We start from the raw sequence: 19,636 nt of genomic DNA on the forward strand, positions 1-19,636 counted from the left end.
GTTCTTATATTTTACATTAAAATGTTTAGAATCAACACGAACCGATGTCACTACGTACAGTCGTTTGTAAATGAAACAAAATTTATATATGTTTGCGTGCTTTATTAAAATATTAAATTTATACGCTATATCATTTCAGAATTGTTTGTACACATTGTTAAAACTCCACACGACGCCAACTCCAGCCTACAAAATATCAGCCCACCTTTAATATCAAATTTAAAATTTCAATACACTACAACATAATTAGCTGAAGCCGTCACTGTTCTGATATAACTCACCTTTATTGCTTAATACTAAAGAATTCTATACGAAATGTAAAATATTATATCTGATAATAATCCCGAAGCATTCCCTTTATATATATATAAGTTAAATAACCTACAATAACATTAAAAATATTAAAATACAGCGATCCATTGATTCTTAAAACGCACTAGAATAATGATTAAGTTAATTTCTAATATAAAATTGCATATAATAATTCTACTATAAAGTTGTACGGAGGCAACATTAGTTTACTTGGAGGTATTTTATTTATCGGATTCCTACATCTAAACCTACACTAACAATTAAATCAACGAGCAACATCAAAGCATTCCAGACACAATAACATGCAGTTAATTTTAACCCACACAACTCGATAACCCCGTTACACACTAATCATTACAATGTTCTCACTACACTATGCGTACGCTTCTTATAATGTTATAAGGTAAAATTGTCTTAAATAACAGCAATATTTCTATCAACACATTGAACAGACGCCATCATATATTGTAAACACCTTTCTCAATATATTAATATATTTTATAGTACTGAAAATTTTTGTATAACATTTCGCTTATATACTCTATACATCTCTAAAGGCTGGGCACATTACTGGAACCGCTCATATAAAGTTAATGGTGCGTTCTTGACTTAATGTCAAGAACATCAATAATTTTACATAGATCATAAACTATAACAATAATACGAATATAGGCCATAACATTTTACTGGAACACCAAAAAAACATCAGCACTGAATGGCTGAATGTTTATTTAACTAATTTGCAATGTCTTGCATTACAATACCAGGGTGTATAATAAAAACTTCAGATTAATTACATGAGGATATTACTAAGTGACAACCCTTGACAGTGTTGCCATTCAATACCCAATCTAATATGGAAATGTGATTAAATATAACATGTAAATAACCCACATAATCACTTCCCACGAACAAGTTTAAAACACTTTTTTTTTCGCCACTGTGACTAGATCTGAATTTTAATATAAAATTACGACAGATTCGTCCTATTGATGGCAGCACTGAAATCACTGTCAAGTCATTGACCCATACTGGTCATATCAAAGTCTTACTGGGAAGCGTGCTCACATAACACACTAATTACACTAGATGTCATGGAATCATATAGTTGTATATGACCTCAAACATTGATGATCACAAGTCAACATTATTCAAATTGGATCCGGAGTGCGTGGGCAGGTCGTCGGTCAGTAGGAGCGTTCCGATTGGTACAACGGCCTCATCTCTTTCCTTTAGCTTTATCATCTCGTGTCTCAGCTTGTCCAGTACAGCGTAGTTGGGCTCGTTCTGTCTGGCCTTGTCCTGTAGCAGCGTGATCTGCTGCTCCTCCAGCTTCTTTTCCTTGCAGCTCTTCACCGATCTCGAGCCGTAGAGACGTAGCAGCGAACCCCACGAGCGGACGTGAGGATGTAGAGCCTGAGTATTAAGATAGTAGTGAGATTATTTTCTAATATGTTATATAACTTGTTAATTACGAGAAACATTAAATCGACTGGGCGACATCGCTGTACGGATAAAATATCATATCATATCATATCATATCATAGCATATCACATCATATATCATATCACATCATATATCATATCATATCATATCATATATCATATCATATCATAACACCATGCCGTGTGACCCACAGGATTCCTGACACCTCACAAGCTATGGAATGGCATTGCTATCCTAACATCGGGGCAACCAAGTAGTCTTAGGTACAGGTTATAAGTTTTAATACGTAATTCTTATTATAATGTACATATATCGAAGTTTCGTAGTATTCCTTCAGCCACTGGTTACTTCGAAACGCACCCTATATAATTGTCTCGTGTTTATATAAAGCTGTATGTCTGTATACCTGTAGTATAGCCTGCGACGCTCGCTGCTTGGCGGTCTTCTTGTTCTTGCAGACCACAGTGGCGGTATGTTTCCCCACCGTCATAGTCAGCTCGGTCTTCTGATACTCCAGCTTCTTCATCTATGGAATATGTGCTTTGCGTTATTCGTAACACATTAGTGCGAGTTAAGTGTACATCACTATGAATACCTCAGTGTGGATGTGCCTATCTCCGGCGCCGAAGTTCCTTAACAGACATGTCCTCAGTATAGCGTGGGGCGAAGGCTCGCAAGTCGCTGCACAGAACTCGGCGATACGAGGGTCCTCTATACCGACGTAGTCGAAAAACTGCGGATATGATAATATAAGTCCGGCTACACACGCTGTTATAAATTATACCGTGACAAGACTATAGTGTATTACCGGCTTTAAATGTTGCCATTGCTGTATATAATTCGTGTTAACGGAAATGTAATAATAATATGTACGTATGTGTATTTATGTTCTTAACATTGAAAGTTTTGCATGATGTTTGTTACGTAATATGCATGCATGTGTGTCTGTGTGTGGTTGTGTCAATGTGTGTTCACCGTGAAGTCAGTCTCGGGGTTCTGCGGAGCGGCGGCGGGGGGCTCGAGGTGGTTCTTCATCTCTGGTATCAGGATGTGTATGGATGCTCTAGCTGCGGCGTACTTCGCCTGTCTCTTACTCGACCCGTAGCCCACGCCGTACTGCATACCGCCGATATACACGGCAGCTTGGTACGGCGTAGCTGCGTTCTCTGTACGTGTACGATATATTAATGATAGGTATAATGGCTTTGTGTGTGTGTGTGTATGTGTGTGTGTGCATGTGTGTAGATGTTTTGTACCTAGTTGTTTGTATTCGTACACAGGCTGTTTCTGCAAGGCCCGACAGACGTACTCGTGGAACACTGAGAGATAGCTCCGGCCGTTCATATTCATGACCCAGTCGCGTTTCGCTGTTTTGCCACCTGAAAATATTGTAAAAAGATTAAAAACACATATATACATATATGTCGTCATTTAGAGTGCGTTATTTCTTTGTTAATATTGTAAGTTTTGATGGCCTCGGTGTGAATTGTATTTTTTATGACTACCAACATTTATTTATAACAATTTTTTTAAATTATCAAAATTCGATTTTAAACACGCGCGCCATATAGTAGTTTCTTTAGTAAATGAGGCCATCTTCAGAGACGATTTTGTCAATACCAGGATTTCCAAAACTTCAATAACATTAACAGAAGCAGACCACACCAATTGATTATAATTACATACATACCAATTGATTAAACTTTTGTTGAGTAATATTGGCAATAATCAACTCTTTACCATTTTGAGCCGGTATAGTTATAAGGGTGGTGCCCGCTGGGAGTGTAGGGTATTGGAGCGTCTTCCTGGCTTTTGTGTACTTCCGACGATCCGTCCAACGGCTGCGGAATAAAAAGAGAAATTTGTTTTACACAGCTAAACGCCTGCAGGGATATAATAGCAATTTATGTTATCAATTATAACTTTACATTAAACCCGGATGTAGCAAGAGATACAGAATTTCGCTAACGATAACATATACAGCAGTAACAAAAAAGGGCCTGAATGTGACGTAACCAAAATAACATACAAAGCTACACTCTCACCGACGACAATTCTCGTCTCAAACAAACGTTTAAAATAATAGTGGCAAAAGGTTTCTAAGCACACTCAACGGTCATGCGCAACGCACGCTGAGAAAGCATCATGCTGTATATAAATCACAGACAATGTTAATATATATAATTAATTTGAATTACATGATGTCCGATTCTCACTTGAAATGCATTATATTAAGGCTCTTAAACTGGAAGAGCCTTTTGCAATACTCGGTGACCTGTTCTGGGGTCAAATGTTTCGTTTTCCAGCTGGTGTTGACCGACTCAACGCGCGGCGGGGGCATCACTATGCCACCTGGCAACACCACCGGCTGTCGGTGCGGTATCCCCTCCACATCACCGCCATTTTCATTCCGCTCACTCTCTTTGAGGTCGTCTGAGGTCAGCTCGTTGTTTTCGTTGTCAATTACTTCTTTCTTAATAGTGTCCTCGCTATCCGATGTCTCGTTTTCTATCTTGACTGTGACCTCGTATTCCACTTGGCTCTCATACTTATCGTCTCCGTTGTTCGTGATCATGGCCAGCGGACATTTCTTGTCTATCTCAGTCGTAGCTTTATCAGCTACTTGTGTGACATCGTCATTGATTTTGTTCTGGCTGTCTATTGTTACTGAGTATTTCTGCTCCACCGACTCCGGCTCTGCATCGTTGCTATCACTCACGTCCTGTTTGATCTCCGTCTGCTGTATATTAACATTTCTATCGAACTGTAAATCGGTCCGCAATTTTATTTCCGGCAGGACGGAAATCTGTGGAAAATCACCAGTATTCTGCGTGGACGCGTCTTCTTCGTTTTTAATGACTATACCCTCGCCCTGATTCTGCGCGTACATCCCATTTTTAATCTGCTCTTCTATTTGCCTGTCTATTTCCTTCTGTTTTTCTTCCTCTTCCAGCGCACGTCTGTACAATAAGCAGGGTATAGCGCTGATCGGTATGTCGTGTCTCTGAAACCGTCCAAACATTAATACAAATCACATCAAAACGGATATATTATATTTTGGGCACAGAGATCTCACCCTAGTGTTCTCTTTGCCGATGAAGTACGGTTTAGACAGGGTGCAGACGCGCGTGCTTCGGTGCATGTATATCGGCATTCCGCTGTGATGGCGTATCATCATCCAGTCCAGCGGAAGGTTCTCAAACTGATTTACACCCTTTTCTGGAACGTTAAATTCAATTCATACATCCACCAGCTCGCCTCCAAGAACACAACAGTTCACATAACCAACACTAGCTAACCTTCAAGCACAATTTTGGTTCTCGCGACGTACGTCTTCTCTTTGGGTTTCGGAGCCGTCTTAAAATCCTCTGGCAGATTTTCGTCCAACATCTTATCTAATTCCTCTTCAGGCACTCCTGCAATGACAAAATAAATTTTAAAAAGAATATTCACTTGAGATTTAAACTATTTTGTACCAAAATTATCATGAAGTGAATCGAATTCCACTAATTTGAACGCCTCATTTCATTCGTTTTTGGTAAGCACGAGATTCTTCTCTATTTAAGTAACATAAGTACCAGTGGAACTCTTCTCTGAATTGTCATCATTGCTGTCATCTTCGTTGGCTTTCACTTCGTCCAGAACCTTGAACTCTCGGAGCTGTTCCAACTCCTGGGTCGTGAGGAAGTTCTCGCAGCGCTCCTTAATATCAAACTTGTTTTCCACTATAGTATCGTCAGCGAAGTCTATCTCTCCTGTCTCAGCTTCGAACTCGACCTTCGTTTTCTTGGGAGGTGGACTCAGCTCTTCACTCATCATTAAAAACCTAAAAACACAATCAAACTAAACACAATAGCAATAATAGTATTGTCTATAACAAATTTGCGAAGACCGTGTGATTGGGAAAGATCGCTGGACTACGGATATAAGACAAGGACCGCCTTATTGATCGATCTTATCAGATATAAATATTTTCTTAATGAAAGACCTTAAAAATGCTCTCATTTTCCCAATAATATTTCTTATAAAGTTTGTGAAAAAATCAGAAACTATTAAAAAATACACCAACGAATCAAATATAATCTATCCGGATATTAAACTGTAAAATCAAATTTCTATTTCGTAATTCATCACGATCACGTGAGGCTAACCTAAAATCCGTGGTCTTTGTCACTGTGACAGAGTCCTGATATCTCGGACATCCAGTAGATATAATCCAGCAACAACAGACATATTTACAATTGCTTTGGTTCACAAAACTATTCAGCATTCACTCAGAGCGCTGATACATTCGTAACCGATTAAGGAAGTGCATTAATTGAGCAGTTCTTCTTAAATTTGGACTCATCTTTCATTTATAGGAAGATTTGTGGAACCTCAACCCGACTCGCATTTGTCAATACAAAAAATATATCTTTAGAAATCGGTAAATCATACAGCATTAAGGTAAAATTAATTTATTTAGATATTAAAGAGAATAGTATATTTCTGTTATTTTATAAATTATCTCTTTATTTGTCCATAATTTATATTACGACCCTCCAGTTAACATTGAACTATACCTCTCCCTGTCTCCGTTGAGCACATAATCGCCTGTACTTTTACTAATGAAACTTTCGCGAAAGCATACATCACATGAATTATACTCAGATTCTTAACTAAGTATGCAAAAACAAAATTGTCAATAACAGTTGCCGTATTACTAGATAGTACTTTAATATAAAAAATTTGTTACAAAGTGTTTTCGGTCACACTAAAATTTTTCGAGTTTCTTTGTAATTTTTTGAAGTGTCCGTTTGTTTTTCAAATATAACTACATAAACATATATCACTCATAACAAATTATGCCCGTCTATGTTTGAGTATCCCTTAGAACATTCGAAAAGCTTTGAACGGAGTTATATATTCAACATATTAAAATATGTATATATGTATATATATATATATATATGTATGTATATGTATATATATATATATATATATAATATCATGAGTATACAAGCAGCAAATCATCATTCTCAAGACATTTATGTTGCCATAAGATATACATACAATAACACATTGAATATATACTAACAAAATTAACTACTAAAACAACATTAAGAGTAGAAAAAGTAAAAACCATTCCTTAATTTGAGACTATTTCGATCAAATAACAGATTTTAAACGACAAAGATCTAGATCGGGAAAAATATTCTAACTTTGTATTATATACAGTAACATAAATGTGTAGGACATCCGTCGATGTATAAAATATAATTTAACTAACTGTTTTTGTATAGAGAATTATCATAAACAGCAATTCATAATCACATAAATAATCGTACTGTAGAGGTAATGATAGAACTTGCTACATCTAATAGGCATGCTATAAGAGTAATGTGTAAGATGGCTGCTAGGTAAGCTTAACTTAAGCATATCATGCATATAAGCGGGAAAATTAACTTAGAAACCAACATACCCGAGTGAGATACAAGCAAAAGTATATATATATTTACATAGTGTTCGCTAGTTTGAGATAACGCCTTTACTGGGGCATAGTGATTTATATGTTATGATAATAACATATAAATTAATAAATAAGGAGAAATATGTTGCTTTGTAGGCATTCTATTGTAAATTTAACTCGTTGATATCTTGACCTACTCATGGTTAGTTAATGGCTAGTGTTGTAATAATTAAGTATTGTTGAGCTAAAAATCAATGAGACGGTGATGCAGTATAACTATCTGATGTTATAAGCCCCGCTCGGAGGTTAGATTCATCCAAGGTTAATTACAATGGAAATCAAACATTATATAACATGGTCTACAGAATTTGATGTTAAACACATGATAAGCTCGTAAGTGGACTTCTATCGATTTCAATTCACCTGCAGCTTGGTTATATTTTTAAAAAAAATCCCATAATGAAACACCCAGTCATTACAAGATAATGGCAGTCAACTGCCCGGCCTACAGTTTAGTTTTAAAGTGTCAGTGTACACTATGAACTGTGAAACTGCCTTTAACAAAGTTAGGATGATAATAAATTTACTAAATTTACGTATACATTGTATAGCCTGTTGTTTAAAGAAGTCGTTCCAAGTTCCGACGTTAAGGTGTTTTTTGTAAAAGCAATAAAGTAGACGAAAGATAGCCCACAAATAGCGATGGCATAAAAAGCCAATGAGGTTAAACAATTGGACTTTTTCCATCGCTAGCTTCAGGCTTTCATTTTCATTCAGACAAACCATTGTATAAATAACGGTAAACGGAGGTTTATTGCGAAAATGCGAAAGGCTTACTCCGATGTAACACAGAGTTAAGTCTTTTGCAGAGACGCTTTTATTTAACTGGACTCCGGTGGTGTTGTGCCCTGTAAATCACGCAAAATAGACATACATGCAAAGAAGTGATCATTGGCAAAAATATCTAATGAACATAAATAATTTGCACGACTCACTTCAAGTTATATACAAAATATGTCTTACCTTTGTGGAAACTCGATTCGAATTCTTATAATGTTAGAGGTAACCTGTTGTAGCAATGTTTTTAGTAGTTTAGAGGAATCTAGAAGCCAACTCTACTGTTATATTTAATTACTTTTACTCAGAACACTCCTAATTTCTGAGGTTGGCGTCTCTTAAGTCTGAACAGCAATATGAGCAAAATTGGATATATCGATTTTTAGTCTATATTATATTACTATGTAGTATGTATACATATGTTTGTCTATGCCACTTTCCAGTAGCTGTCAGTGTCGCCAGATGCAAAAGCACATTGAAGAAAATGAAGCGGTCAAAGAGAAAAGTTTCATGTTTTTTTTATTTTCCTATCCCTTTGTAATTACTTATTTATTTATTTTTTGTATTGAATAAGAACATATAAACTTATGCAGTAGCATATATGATATATTTAATTTGTTTCATTACTATGAATATTTGTACATTATTGTCATTTAATTTATTTTTTTCTTGTTGTTATATGTTATTCTGTGGAGTAACCCACGTAATAATTATTATTTGTTATTATTATTTAGATATTTAATGAATGATTACATTATCAGAAAATCAAAACTGATATTTTTATACGTAAGAAGAAAATAATAAGATTCAAAGCATTTGCTAATTAAGCAAAAACCAATCTCCTTCAATGTTAATATTGCTTGATGTGCAGCACCATAATTTCGATATTATTGATTAAAAAAAAATAAACAAGTTTTCATTTTTCTTTTTTTGTATTTGTAACATTTTTTTCAAAAATGCATTGTTTTTAATTAACGAGATTAATATGTAACACATTTAGTAATAAAAAAATGATTTTCCGTAAATTTTTAACATAGTTTTGTAAAATTATTAAAATAACAAACATTTTTATTCACAAACGCGTTTTTCAGATACATCGCTTTTATTTTTAAAGGGTCATTATGACACCAACGGCTTATTATAAAAATACCTTAAATGGAACGATCTCAGTTATGGCGGGAAATGAAATAAAAAAGTAATAAAGTATATTTTTTTTATTGTTTTATTTGACATTCTTATATACAAGTACACAGCATATTACAAGTTTTATTTGAAAAATGAAGCGATCACTTAGGTTTTTATAAACACAACAAAGAATTATAATCTATCATAATTAATAAAACTGCGCTTACCATCAGTTATATTATCACGCTAAGACAAACATTTTATAATTTGCTAAGTAAGAATTGAAAGTAATAAATTACACAACTTAAGGGCGCATTTTCATTGGTCGATAAGTCGGTAGTTAGCCCGATTGCGGGGAGTACCCGCATGCGAGCTAACAACCAATGAAATCCACTGGTCGATAACTCGGTCGATTAAACGTGTGCGGGTGATATCCGCATTCCGGAATAACGGAATTCGCATGCGTTATAGAAATCACCCGCACCCCGTATGCGGGCTCTGACGACCAGTGAAAACGATAAACTCTTTGTGGGCCCTATGGCATGCGTTACAGAAATCTCCCGCACCCCGAATGCGGGCCTTATCGACCAATGAAAATGCGCCCTAAATGTAGTAGTAATGAAAGTTAGTTTAAGAGAGTCTATTTGGACTCAATATTTCTACTAAAGTAATATATTTTTGATTAGCCGTGCGATTCGCGAAAGCTTACTTTGGCTAATAACGGACGAAGTTATGTTCAACCTGATCTAAATGTAAATACAGTTTTATATTAAATTTATTATCTATATAATAATGGTACAGACATTTATAGCATTTTATGTCCCATAATTAAATGGAAAATTATTTTTTCATTTACACAATTCAAGCGAAGGCAAATAGATAGTTATATAAAAATTAATTTTAAATCTATATAAATATGTTGATTACTCTGTATTCATTATAATCATGTATGTAAAACATTAATTTTTCTCTACGTGTCTAAAATATATTGTTTGACATGTAACCGTCTCGTATCTGTATACTAGCTAGTAAAACACAGTAACTTATCGCCTTGTGAGCTTCTTATGAGAGCGCTCGGCTAATCTTCGTTAGCTGTATATCTCTCTTGTAATGATATATAATCTGTGGTGCGTCATTTATATAATAAAATCTGTGCTGTGCCATTTTGTTACGTAATCTGTAGTGTGTCACTTGTGTTAATAAAATCTGTCGTGTCCCGTTTTGTTACGTAATCTGTGGTGTCATTTGTATAATCTATCGCCGCTTGCGTCTCGGCTTGGCCGGTGCGACGGTGACTGTAGCTTCAGCTAATTCCTCGGCTGGCGCTGCGGCTGCCAGCGACGTACGCGCCTCCACGAAGAACATCACATCCCTGAGTTCTTCCTTCAGCTCGCTCACCTGGTAGTGGGTACATAATAAACACGTAACAGATGATATACCATGCGCCAATCCGTGATCCGGTTAATATAACGAACCTCTTTAGTGAGAGCCTCCTCCGTTTTCCTCGCCTGTTCCTGCCACTGTTTGTGCGAGGACGCCAGCGCTGAAGCCAGCCCGCGCTCTTCTTGCAGCTCAGTTTGTAGTGTCGTTACCCTACACACAATCACATAAATGAAAACACACATATACATTGTTCAGCCGCTCCGATCTCTACGTACTTATTGGCTAGGCTCTGCATCCGCCTCTCGACGGCCACGTGTTCCCTGGTGAGAATGCTAAGTTTCAACCTAAGTTCGCTGACCTCTGACTCGGCGGTCTCAGCTCGACGTACACCAGCCGCGGTCGTGGCACGGTGTTCAATTTCCAGTCTGATACATTATTATAGTTTAACATAATATATTCTCCATATATAGATGTGAAATTTCGAATGGATGTACTGACGGCAAATATTGTAGTCAAACTTTATATTGATGTAGACAGTAGATCAAGATGACACATAGGCTATGATTTATGCTCTAGTTAGCTGTAGTTAACGAGAAAGTATGGCAACAACATATTGGTCAAATGGATCCACTGTGGGTGTGCTGAGTCCATCGCATTGCAGGAGAGGAACTTCAACAGTAATATTTTTCAGACAGACAGATGTGCCCGTGATCAGAGTTGCTGAAAATAATGAATATCGCGAGTCTTAGATCTTATTAGCTTCAACAGTGCCTGGGACTTGCGACCCAGGTGTAGGTTTAAGGGGCCCCTAACTAACGCGCGTTAAACGCTCACCTCCACCGTCCAAGCTCCTCTCCCTACCTTACCAAATTTGAATAGAACCTAGTGGGGCTGCCTTCAAAGTACGTTCCAAAAAAGATTGCATATTGGTTCTGGACAGGCCCTAGTCTTATAGTTGTTTGCAAAGAGATTTAGCCGTTATACTCTTCGCTGTTGTGTACAAATATACAACGAACCTATCCCTAGTGAGTTCTTCATTATGCTTATTGACCTTGGTGACATGGTCTTTGGGATATTAGTTTCCTAGAGAACCAGCAGCTCTAATAAGACAAAAAATAAAATATTCTGGCTGAAAATCTCACTAAAAATATTTAACTGTGTGTATATTGGTGTGTATATATACCTATTAATCTTCTCCTCATAATAGGCCCGTTGGCTGTCCAGCTGGTGTGTCAGTATGTATGTGAACTCCAGCTGTGCGGAGTCCAACTTCTCATGGCATCCAGCGTCAGAGCCGACACCACCCTCAGCCGCCACTAGCTTACCGTCCGCCTTATTCTGGACTAGACGATGAACAAAGTTATCACCTGAGAAAATTATATATATACATATGTTACAAAGATATAAACATGTTAGAGTAAGTAAAGTTTTATGTTAGAGTAAGTAAAGTAAAGTAAAAAAAAAAGGTGTGTGTGCGATCCACACACGATAGAAGTGAAACTTCAGTAAAACGAGAAAAGAATGAGATGAATATAACAAGGGTAGGATAATAACAAAGTTATCCGTTTAAAAATGAAAGTATTTTGATTAATTTTAAAAGATATTTTATTTAACATATGTTACATGATTTATTGCTCAAGTTCCATATTTTATGATAACTAAAATACGATACAAATATTTTAGTTTCAATTCGGTTCATATATCTTTGGAATACTGCATCTGTTACTGTTTTTGATCTCGTAGTTGATTGAGTGCGATTGTTACACATTTTATTTAGCACAACAAGATATAAAAATACTGACAAACGCACTGTTAAAGAATAACAAACCACGCTGACATCTTACTACAAAGCTGTAATACGCAGCCGCATACAGTGTAAGTAGTATTAGCTCACGTACTTTTCACATATACTAACACACGTTAAATGCTCAAACACAAGCAAGTATTGAACAGTGTGCTCTCTCGCTTTGGCTCACTAATTACAGGCGACATGCTTAGAAGACGGGAGTGGGGACGGTACGAAGTATGGAACAAAGAGGAGAGGCCGATAATATAAAATGGTATGTATATTTCTGTCTCATTCTTTGCCGGCTTCATTCTACACATTTCTGTCTCTTACCTGTCGTTTTTTCCGTTGCATCAGTTGCATGCAGTTTGAAATCACAACGATTCTAAAGAAGTTTCACTTCAATAAGACCAAAAGTTAAAATATAATGAATTACAACTGTGTATTGGTTAGAGTAACTGTGGTCTTGTTAATGCATGTATGTGTGCAAAACAATGGTATTTGTTTAAATTTGTACATATATTAATGTTCAATATCAACCTGCATAATCCCAGACTCGGTTTGAACCCAGCTGAAGTGCGTATGTGTGGTTCGAGGCAAGGAAATGTTTAGCTGCATGCCCTTTCTCATATCTGTAAGAATTTATATAATATATTTATTTATATAAAGTGGCTAAATGTTAACTCATATGCAAAAATTGGTAATAATGCACGCTGATGATATGGAACAAGGACGGCTGTAACAATGTTGTGCAACGACCCAGGTACCCCTACTGTAGATAAGTAGGATCTAACAACGATATTAACAGGAGAAATAAATGAATCAAAAGATTTTCCAAAATTCAGTAACACATTGGTTAAAAACAATAGTCTGACCTTAAAAAAAAGACTATATCGACGTTTGATCATTTTATTCAGTATATCTAGCGTGATACCAATCAAATATACTGAAATAAGCAACATTTTTAAAGAGGAAAAACATCAGACTACTTATTTAGAAAGCAATTTTTTCATGTTTATTCACAAATCACTTCAGAGTAAGTTTTGAATGAATATATAATATCACCTTCCACAGCCGACATGTCCACATATCAGACAGATCCAGAGCGAGCCATACGATTCCAGCGCCTCCCCTGCTCCCTCCCCCTCACCCATGGGGCCCCCCTCCTCGATAGGCCCTCCCTCTACACAGACACACACAACATTAATAATGAAGTCCACCAATGACCACACGCACCCACACACACACTCACCGATTTCACACTGAAGACAGACAGCTCTCTCCCTTGGCTCTGGTGTTTGTGCACAGCGGCAGACAGGACAGCGGGCGTCACTCCAACGTACGAGACAGTCCGCGTGGAAGGAGTGCGAGCACTGTACACTCAAGACACCAGCCACGCTCTCGTCCATACGCTCTGATTAGAAAATATGCTATATAGTTACATATATACACAAACATCATGAGACAGATCTTAAGGTATATTACTTGATGTACTATTAACGAATTATTATAGGGCACTGTAATTTTCTGATCATCATATAGTATCCGACGACTACATAGGAGTGGCGTACAGAAACATCCTGAGACATGTCCTAAGATATACTCAGTAACAAACTTTACTATGGTTCCTATTACCGAGGCAGACGGGACAGGTGGGCAGCTCGGTGTGTGCGGGTGGCGGAGTCCCCGAGCGAGCGTACTCAACCCTGGAGACCCAAGCCACGTGGCACAGGGCCTGAGGTTCCAGGCTACTGTACGGAACACCCGAAAAAGCTGTGTGGAACTCACGGGCAGCATCGTACGTGCGGAATCTAATGGCCGTTCAAGGACAAATAAAAAGTTCAGTTCAATCAAAATAACTTCCAAATATAATGTGATATTTAGACAAAAATAGAATTTCACTTGTAATTTATAAAATACAAACTTCCTGAGTATCGTAAATTTTTTAATTATTATATCACTAAAGCCCCCCCCACCTCCAACTATGTTCGTGTAGTACTCAGTAAGTATAAGAAATAGCAAGAAATTATTCCCGAGTCGCATTGCAATATTTTTTATTACATTATTTGTAAAAATATCCAAAGCCAGGTTATTATTATAATTCTAAATATAACTTACAGCATAAAGAGTTTTAATTATAAAAATATATACAGAAAAAAAAATAAGCCATCCATTTCATATGTTGTCTATACTTGATGAATAAAATCACAAAACTTATGTCCATTCAAAATTATCTGTTTTAAAGATGATCGCTATATTTCTTTTAAAGGTCGCAATTTATAAACTAACCGACAATTGTAGCAGAGTAATCAAATCATACCAAGCACGAGACTAAGATATACATTCAAATATTTACTTAATATTAGAAGAAAATTATTATCTGTCGCAGCAGCAGAACAAGGTCAATATACACAGGAAACAGATTATGTTGACCCAGCCTTACTTATGTATGCATTTGTCTATATGTTATTGTCATTGAATAAATCCGATCTCAAACATTTTTAATAACACTAGTATAATAAAAATAAATAACTTAGATATCACAAGGAAAAAAATATTACGCGTCCTTGAAGATTACCTTAAAATGGAGGGAAAGTTGACAATGCACAGTCATAAATTCAAAAATAGAAAACCATTTTTTGTTTCTCAAACAATTGTCGAAATAAGTAACTAAGTTTGTTCAGCGCTTTTTAACAAACCCCAACTCGATACAACAACCACATTTGGAACTTCTCATTTAAGGTAATATTACTTACGTAAACAAAGCCATGTAATGATCTGGCGAGCCGTCTCTTAGTACTCTCACGTGACAAATGTCCTGTTGGCATGCAGCCGCAAACGCTAAGAGATCAGCAGCTCCTAGCGCACCGGGAACCGACAGGAGACAGAGGGTCTTGGCCTCTTCAGTTTCTTTTAACTCACTGTAAATACATCATTTGCTATAAAAAGTGCTATAAGTATTTAAATCGCTTTTTAAATTAATAATTGACAATTGTTTGTACAGTTATTTAGGGAATTATATTTTCATACTTTTCTTTATACAAATGTAAGACCCCCTTTGTAACTTCAACGAGGGGATTTCCACAGAAGAAGCTGATGGTTTCTCGGTCATTGCTAGCCTCAGGTGGAGATCTGCGCGAGCTGGTTGGCAGTATACCAGTTCCGGAAGATCGACCAGAAACTACACTAGCATATGTTTCTACTGTGATAGTTTTTGATTCCCGAGCCCCGCGATCCTTCTTCTTTTGTTCTTGGGCATGTTCTAGAAATATTTATACATAGTTTGAGAAAAATAAGCGCCTTAATATCAGAAATAAATCTGATAATAATTTCTTTTCTATTGTTTCGATAATGGGTAGTTGAAAAGTATTTTTGATTGACAGCATTATTATTTGTTCATTAAATTTTATATTATACACTTACCGACTTCGGCAAGATTATTAGCCATCTCTGGCAGATCTTCGTCAATTTCAATTCGTAAAACACACAAAGATACAGACATTTAAAAAAACAGTAACACGAACTGCGTATGACATTCAAGAAGTTAGGATTATTATGGTGTAACACAAACACGAAACACAATATGGAACATTAATTTATACACTCGAAGAATATTTTTTAGAGATGCTTAAGAATACATAGAGATTTTACATTGAATTTCTTTTCTTTTATTTGTTATGACCAGAGAAAGACAATGAAAACACAAATCAATGACTGCGCACTGCTAGTTATATTGACATTTAAACTGTAAAGGTGGGCGATTATGAGAGATACTAACGAAATCATTCGATTATGAAAATGTCTCGAGATATCTCGATTATAGCAGTAAGTAGTCAGCCACAAGTCGAAAGTTGATTCACATTTCACACTATTTAGTAATTACTAATTAGTATTTACTATTTACTCACAGAACAGCCGCGTAGGGACAGACAAGGACAACACGAAGGACTCGCATGGACGTATGTTAATATAAAAAGCGTGCAATAGGATTTACGTACTGTTTAGGAGCAGGAGTATAATAATATATGAGAGAACTGTTTAAATAAATAAATTGATATATTGAGTTTGATCACAACATATTTTTGCTCATCTTGTTATTGCAATTGGGTAACACTACATGAAATATAAATGATAATACTGAAAACACGATTAGTAGTTCTTGTTACTAATATTATTCTATTATGAAAACATATTAGTTACTAATCCCATAATCGTTTATAAACATTAGTAAGACAAAATAAATCGATTATGCCGATATCTCATAATCGCCCATCTCTAATTTAAAGTGTCATTCATATTTAGAGTTGCTTGTGTAAACAACATCGAACATAAAAGATTGCCAGTACAAAGGTTTTCCTTCAAAGGTCTAAAATAATAATATCTTATTGAGACTTTAAATAAATAAGTAGTTTTGGAATTCGTAGTATGTGTTTTCAATTGTGATTGACAAGAAACAAACTGCAATTTTTTTTTTGTGAGAGTACATTGATGGGATCCGCCTATAGTAATGATGTGTGTTACCGAAAGTTACTTGTTTACCTGTTTCTATCAAAACATCGAATTTAATATTCGTCATTGATTTTATGTTATAAAATTTTATTCGTGATGAAATGGGAATAAGAATAAAGCGCGCCATCGGTATTGCTCTTTAGAGGAATTCAGTATCAATAACTATGGAAGAAGGTCTTTACGACAGTCTAAAAGAAAAAGTGTTTCTAGAAGTAGTGAAATGAAACGCAGTAAAATCCATTATACTTTTTTCTTACAAATACAGCGAGCTCTATTACACAATCATATATAAGACTATAACAGTATATTTTTTAAAAAGTAATTGTTGTATTTCAATTTAGTGAAATATATAAATTTTTGATTAAAAAACTTATATATATACATATTATGTTGGTCCGGTCCATTTGTGCATAAGTTTATAAACGAGTTAACCTGTTTAAATATTATATATTATAAATTACATTCACTTACTAAATATTTCGATTTAGGACTAAAGTGTAAAAATAATTTTAGGCGGACCTCAGAAGAAGTATTTCTTTTAATCAAATTTAATTGAAATGAAGTAAAACATCTCTAAATTTTTTTGCATTTAGTGAAGGTGTAAAATTGACACAACAAAGACATAATTTAGTGTTTTAAATGTAGCTCAAAGGTCCGAAATTGAAAAACGATGACCAAATACGTCGTGACTGCTCCAATAATCTGAAATAATTAAAAATACGAATCATTGTACATCGATATTATATATAATTATAGTTCATTGAAAACTTTTTTGGGGAGCTAGAAGACATACAAGTTATTCTCTTAACGAAATTAATTTTAATTAAAGATAGTGACTGAACCATGAGTAACGATTTATTTAATTACATCGTAGCCATTTTTATTTTAAAAAACGAAGAACACTATTTTATTTTTGTTATTTTCGGTTAATTGAATGGTGAAATAATAAATTTAATACGAACCGTTACCATGAGCGGCCTCGACATGGTGCACATCCCCATTGGAGTGTAGGACGGTCGATTTAGCGTGAGCTGTTTATAAAAGAGGTCTAATTCAGCGAGCATAAATTTGTTTATTGTTTCTGAACGTAGTATCAAACACACGAGAATTTGTGTTTGATCCATCTAAAGGAAATAAAACATAATTATTACCTAATGTGTTTACAGAGTATTATAATAGAAGAACTATGATAATGTCAAATAAACCTCTTGTTGAGTGCGATGACACGGTTCAACAACCAATATCATGTTACATATATGAAAAATACACCAGCAACATTGAAAAAATAGATTGAGCCTCCAATCAACAGAAGTGTCTGGAACATCAAACAGCATAATGTGTAAACAACATATTTGTTATTCAAATAAGGACATGTGAAATAAAAAACTTTAAGTATACGTACACAGCGTTGTTAGCATGTAATAGGGTGTTATAATAAGTTGAAGAAAGAACGACAGCACAATGAAAAGTAGGACGATACCGTAGTTGTCATTGATTTGTCTTAAAACGTCGCAGGCTAAGCCGTACGCTACAGACGAATCTCTTATACCTCCACCACTGATCACCTCTAGTTCATCGTCTCTGCTCTCATCTTTATTTTAAATTAATATTTATTAACCTCTTGCGTACATTATTAATATATTTTTAACATCTTACCTGCGAAGCTTGCTCCATATGATGGTTTAGACTCGGGCTTGAGTAGCAAAGACTGACAGTTCGGTCTGTTTAAAGCCGTGACGTAATTGTTTAAAGCCGTGATTCCAATCGGATTTGAACGGTGTAAATATCTAGTGAAGCTTTTACCTTGAAATAAAACTAATTTTCATAAAAAATATTTATTAAATAAACGCTGATTGCGACACAAGTTTTGACAGTCAATGTGTAAATCAACACTTGAATACATATCTCTATACTTATATATTACTTTGAAATACAGAAGATTTATGATGAAAATAATGATTTTTTAAAAGAACGCAGTCAAAAAAAAGCATTCCTAATACCAACATGACGCGAACGAAATTTATAAATTATAAAGTCTAAACAAAACGGGGACGTAAAACAAAAAACAACATACATGAATTTTGAAGTATGTAAATTAAAAAATAACTCACCTTTAGTCGGCAGAGCATTACTTGTTTTCTTTTTCAAGTCTTCATTGATATTTTTCAATATAAATCTCAATTCCCAAGCTAACAATACAAATTGTAATTGTATCAATTCAATTAAGATGTACTCGTAGTACAGAAATGAATACATAATCAGTGTTAGAACTAAAAAAATAGGATTGAGTTTGTGGATCAAATGATTGAAAAAGTATTTTTATATATAAAAACTCCTTTACCATCTTTGTCAGAATAAATTGCTTCCTTAACCCATGAAAAAAGATCTGATATAAGTAGAAAGCAGAGTCCGGATGACATGAATGCAACAGTAAAACGATTATTCCTGTCAGAGTCCGTTTCAGCCTTAAGGCCTATGAAGGTTTTGATCTAAAAAGTTATCACTTTTAGAATGTCTGTCTTTCCGAGATAGCTTTTGCAAGTAATTTATACCTCTATCATTTGCTTAATAGTTTTTATATTGGTTGCAAAAGTTTCAGAACCTTGATACACGCCAGCGCTGGCTACCATAATTACAATCGTGAAATTTGATACCCAAACTAAACATGAAGTTGGTGTAGACGTGCGCAGTGATCTTGATGGATCTGTCTGGAGGTCTATGGCGAAGCCAGCTATAACTGCCACATCTAAAACGTTCATGTTATGGCCACAAATCAGTTATATTACAA

The 19,636-nt window shown here is 35.4% G+C and overlaps 2 protein-coding genes and 1 pseudogene across 3 annotated transcripts; all 3 read right to left on the reverse strand.

Annotated features, from left to right (window-relative positions):
- Positions 1–81: 81 nt before the first annotated feature.
- On the reverse strand, positions 82–8,435 carry LOC116777354 (microprocessor complex subunit DGCR8). The gene is made up of 11 exons (XM_032670860.2): positions 8,232–8,435; positions 5,338–5,585; positions 5,059–5,175; positions 4,836–4,978; positions 3,976–4,763; positions 3,500–3,600; positions 3,016–3,138; positions 2,735–2,925; positions 2,355–2,492; positions 2,166–2,285; positions 82–1,728 (listed from the first exon to the last, which is right to left on the reverse strand). Exons 2-11 carry the CDS (start codon positions 5,576–5,578, stop codon positions 1,447–1,449), a joined length of 2,244 nt encoding a protein of 747 aa, XP_032526751.2. The 5' UTR covers positions 5,579–5,585; positions 8,232–8,435; the 3' UTR covers positions 82–1,446.
- An 809-nt stretch (positions 8,436–9,244) lies between these two features.
- LOC116777665 (BRCA1-associated protein) lies at positions 9,245–16,093 on the reverse strand. Of its 2 annotated transcripts, none has more exons than XM_061526238.1 (11): positions 15,763–16,093; positions 15,370–15,601; positions 15,096–15,260; positions 13,975–14,150; positions 13,592–13,753; positions 13,405–13,522; positions 12,880–12,971; positions 11,737–11,896; positions 10,829–10,978; positions 10,646–10,763; positions 9,245–10,568 (listed from the first exon to the last, which is right to left on the reverse strand). In XM_061526238.1, exons 1-11 carry the CDS (start codon positions 15,839–15,841, stop codon positions 10,425–10,427), a joined length of 1,596 nt encoding a protein of 531 aa, XP_061382222.1. In that variant the 5' UTR covers positions 15,842–16,093; the 3' UTR covers positions 9,245–10,424. The 2 variants fall into 2 exon arrangements, with proteins under 2 accessions (XP_061382222.1, XP_061382221.1); XM_061526237.1 differs by having other exon boundaries at positions 11,737–11,920; positions 15,763–16,092.
- Positions 16,094–17,224: 1,131 nt separating this feature from the next.
- On the reverse strand, positions 17,225–19,104 carry LOC116777662 (uncharacterized; annotated as a pseudogene).
- Positions 19,105–19,636: the final 532 nt, after the last annotated feature.

The sequence above is a fragment of the Danaus plexippus genome, chromosome Z (assembly GCF_018135715.1).
Source record: "Danaus plexippus chromosome Z, MEX_DaPlex, whole genome shotgun sequence".
In the NCBI taxonomy this organism is placed as follows: Eukaryota; Metazoa; Arthropoda; class Insecta; order Lepidoptera; family Nymphalidae; genus Danaus; species Danaus plexippus.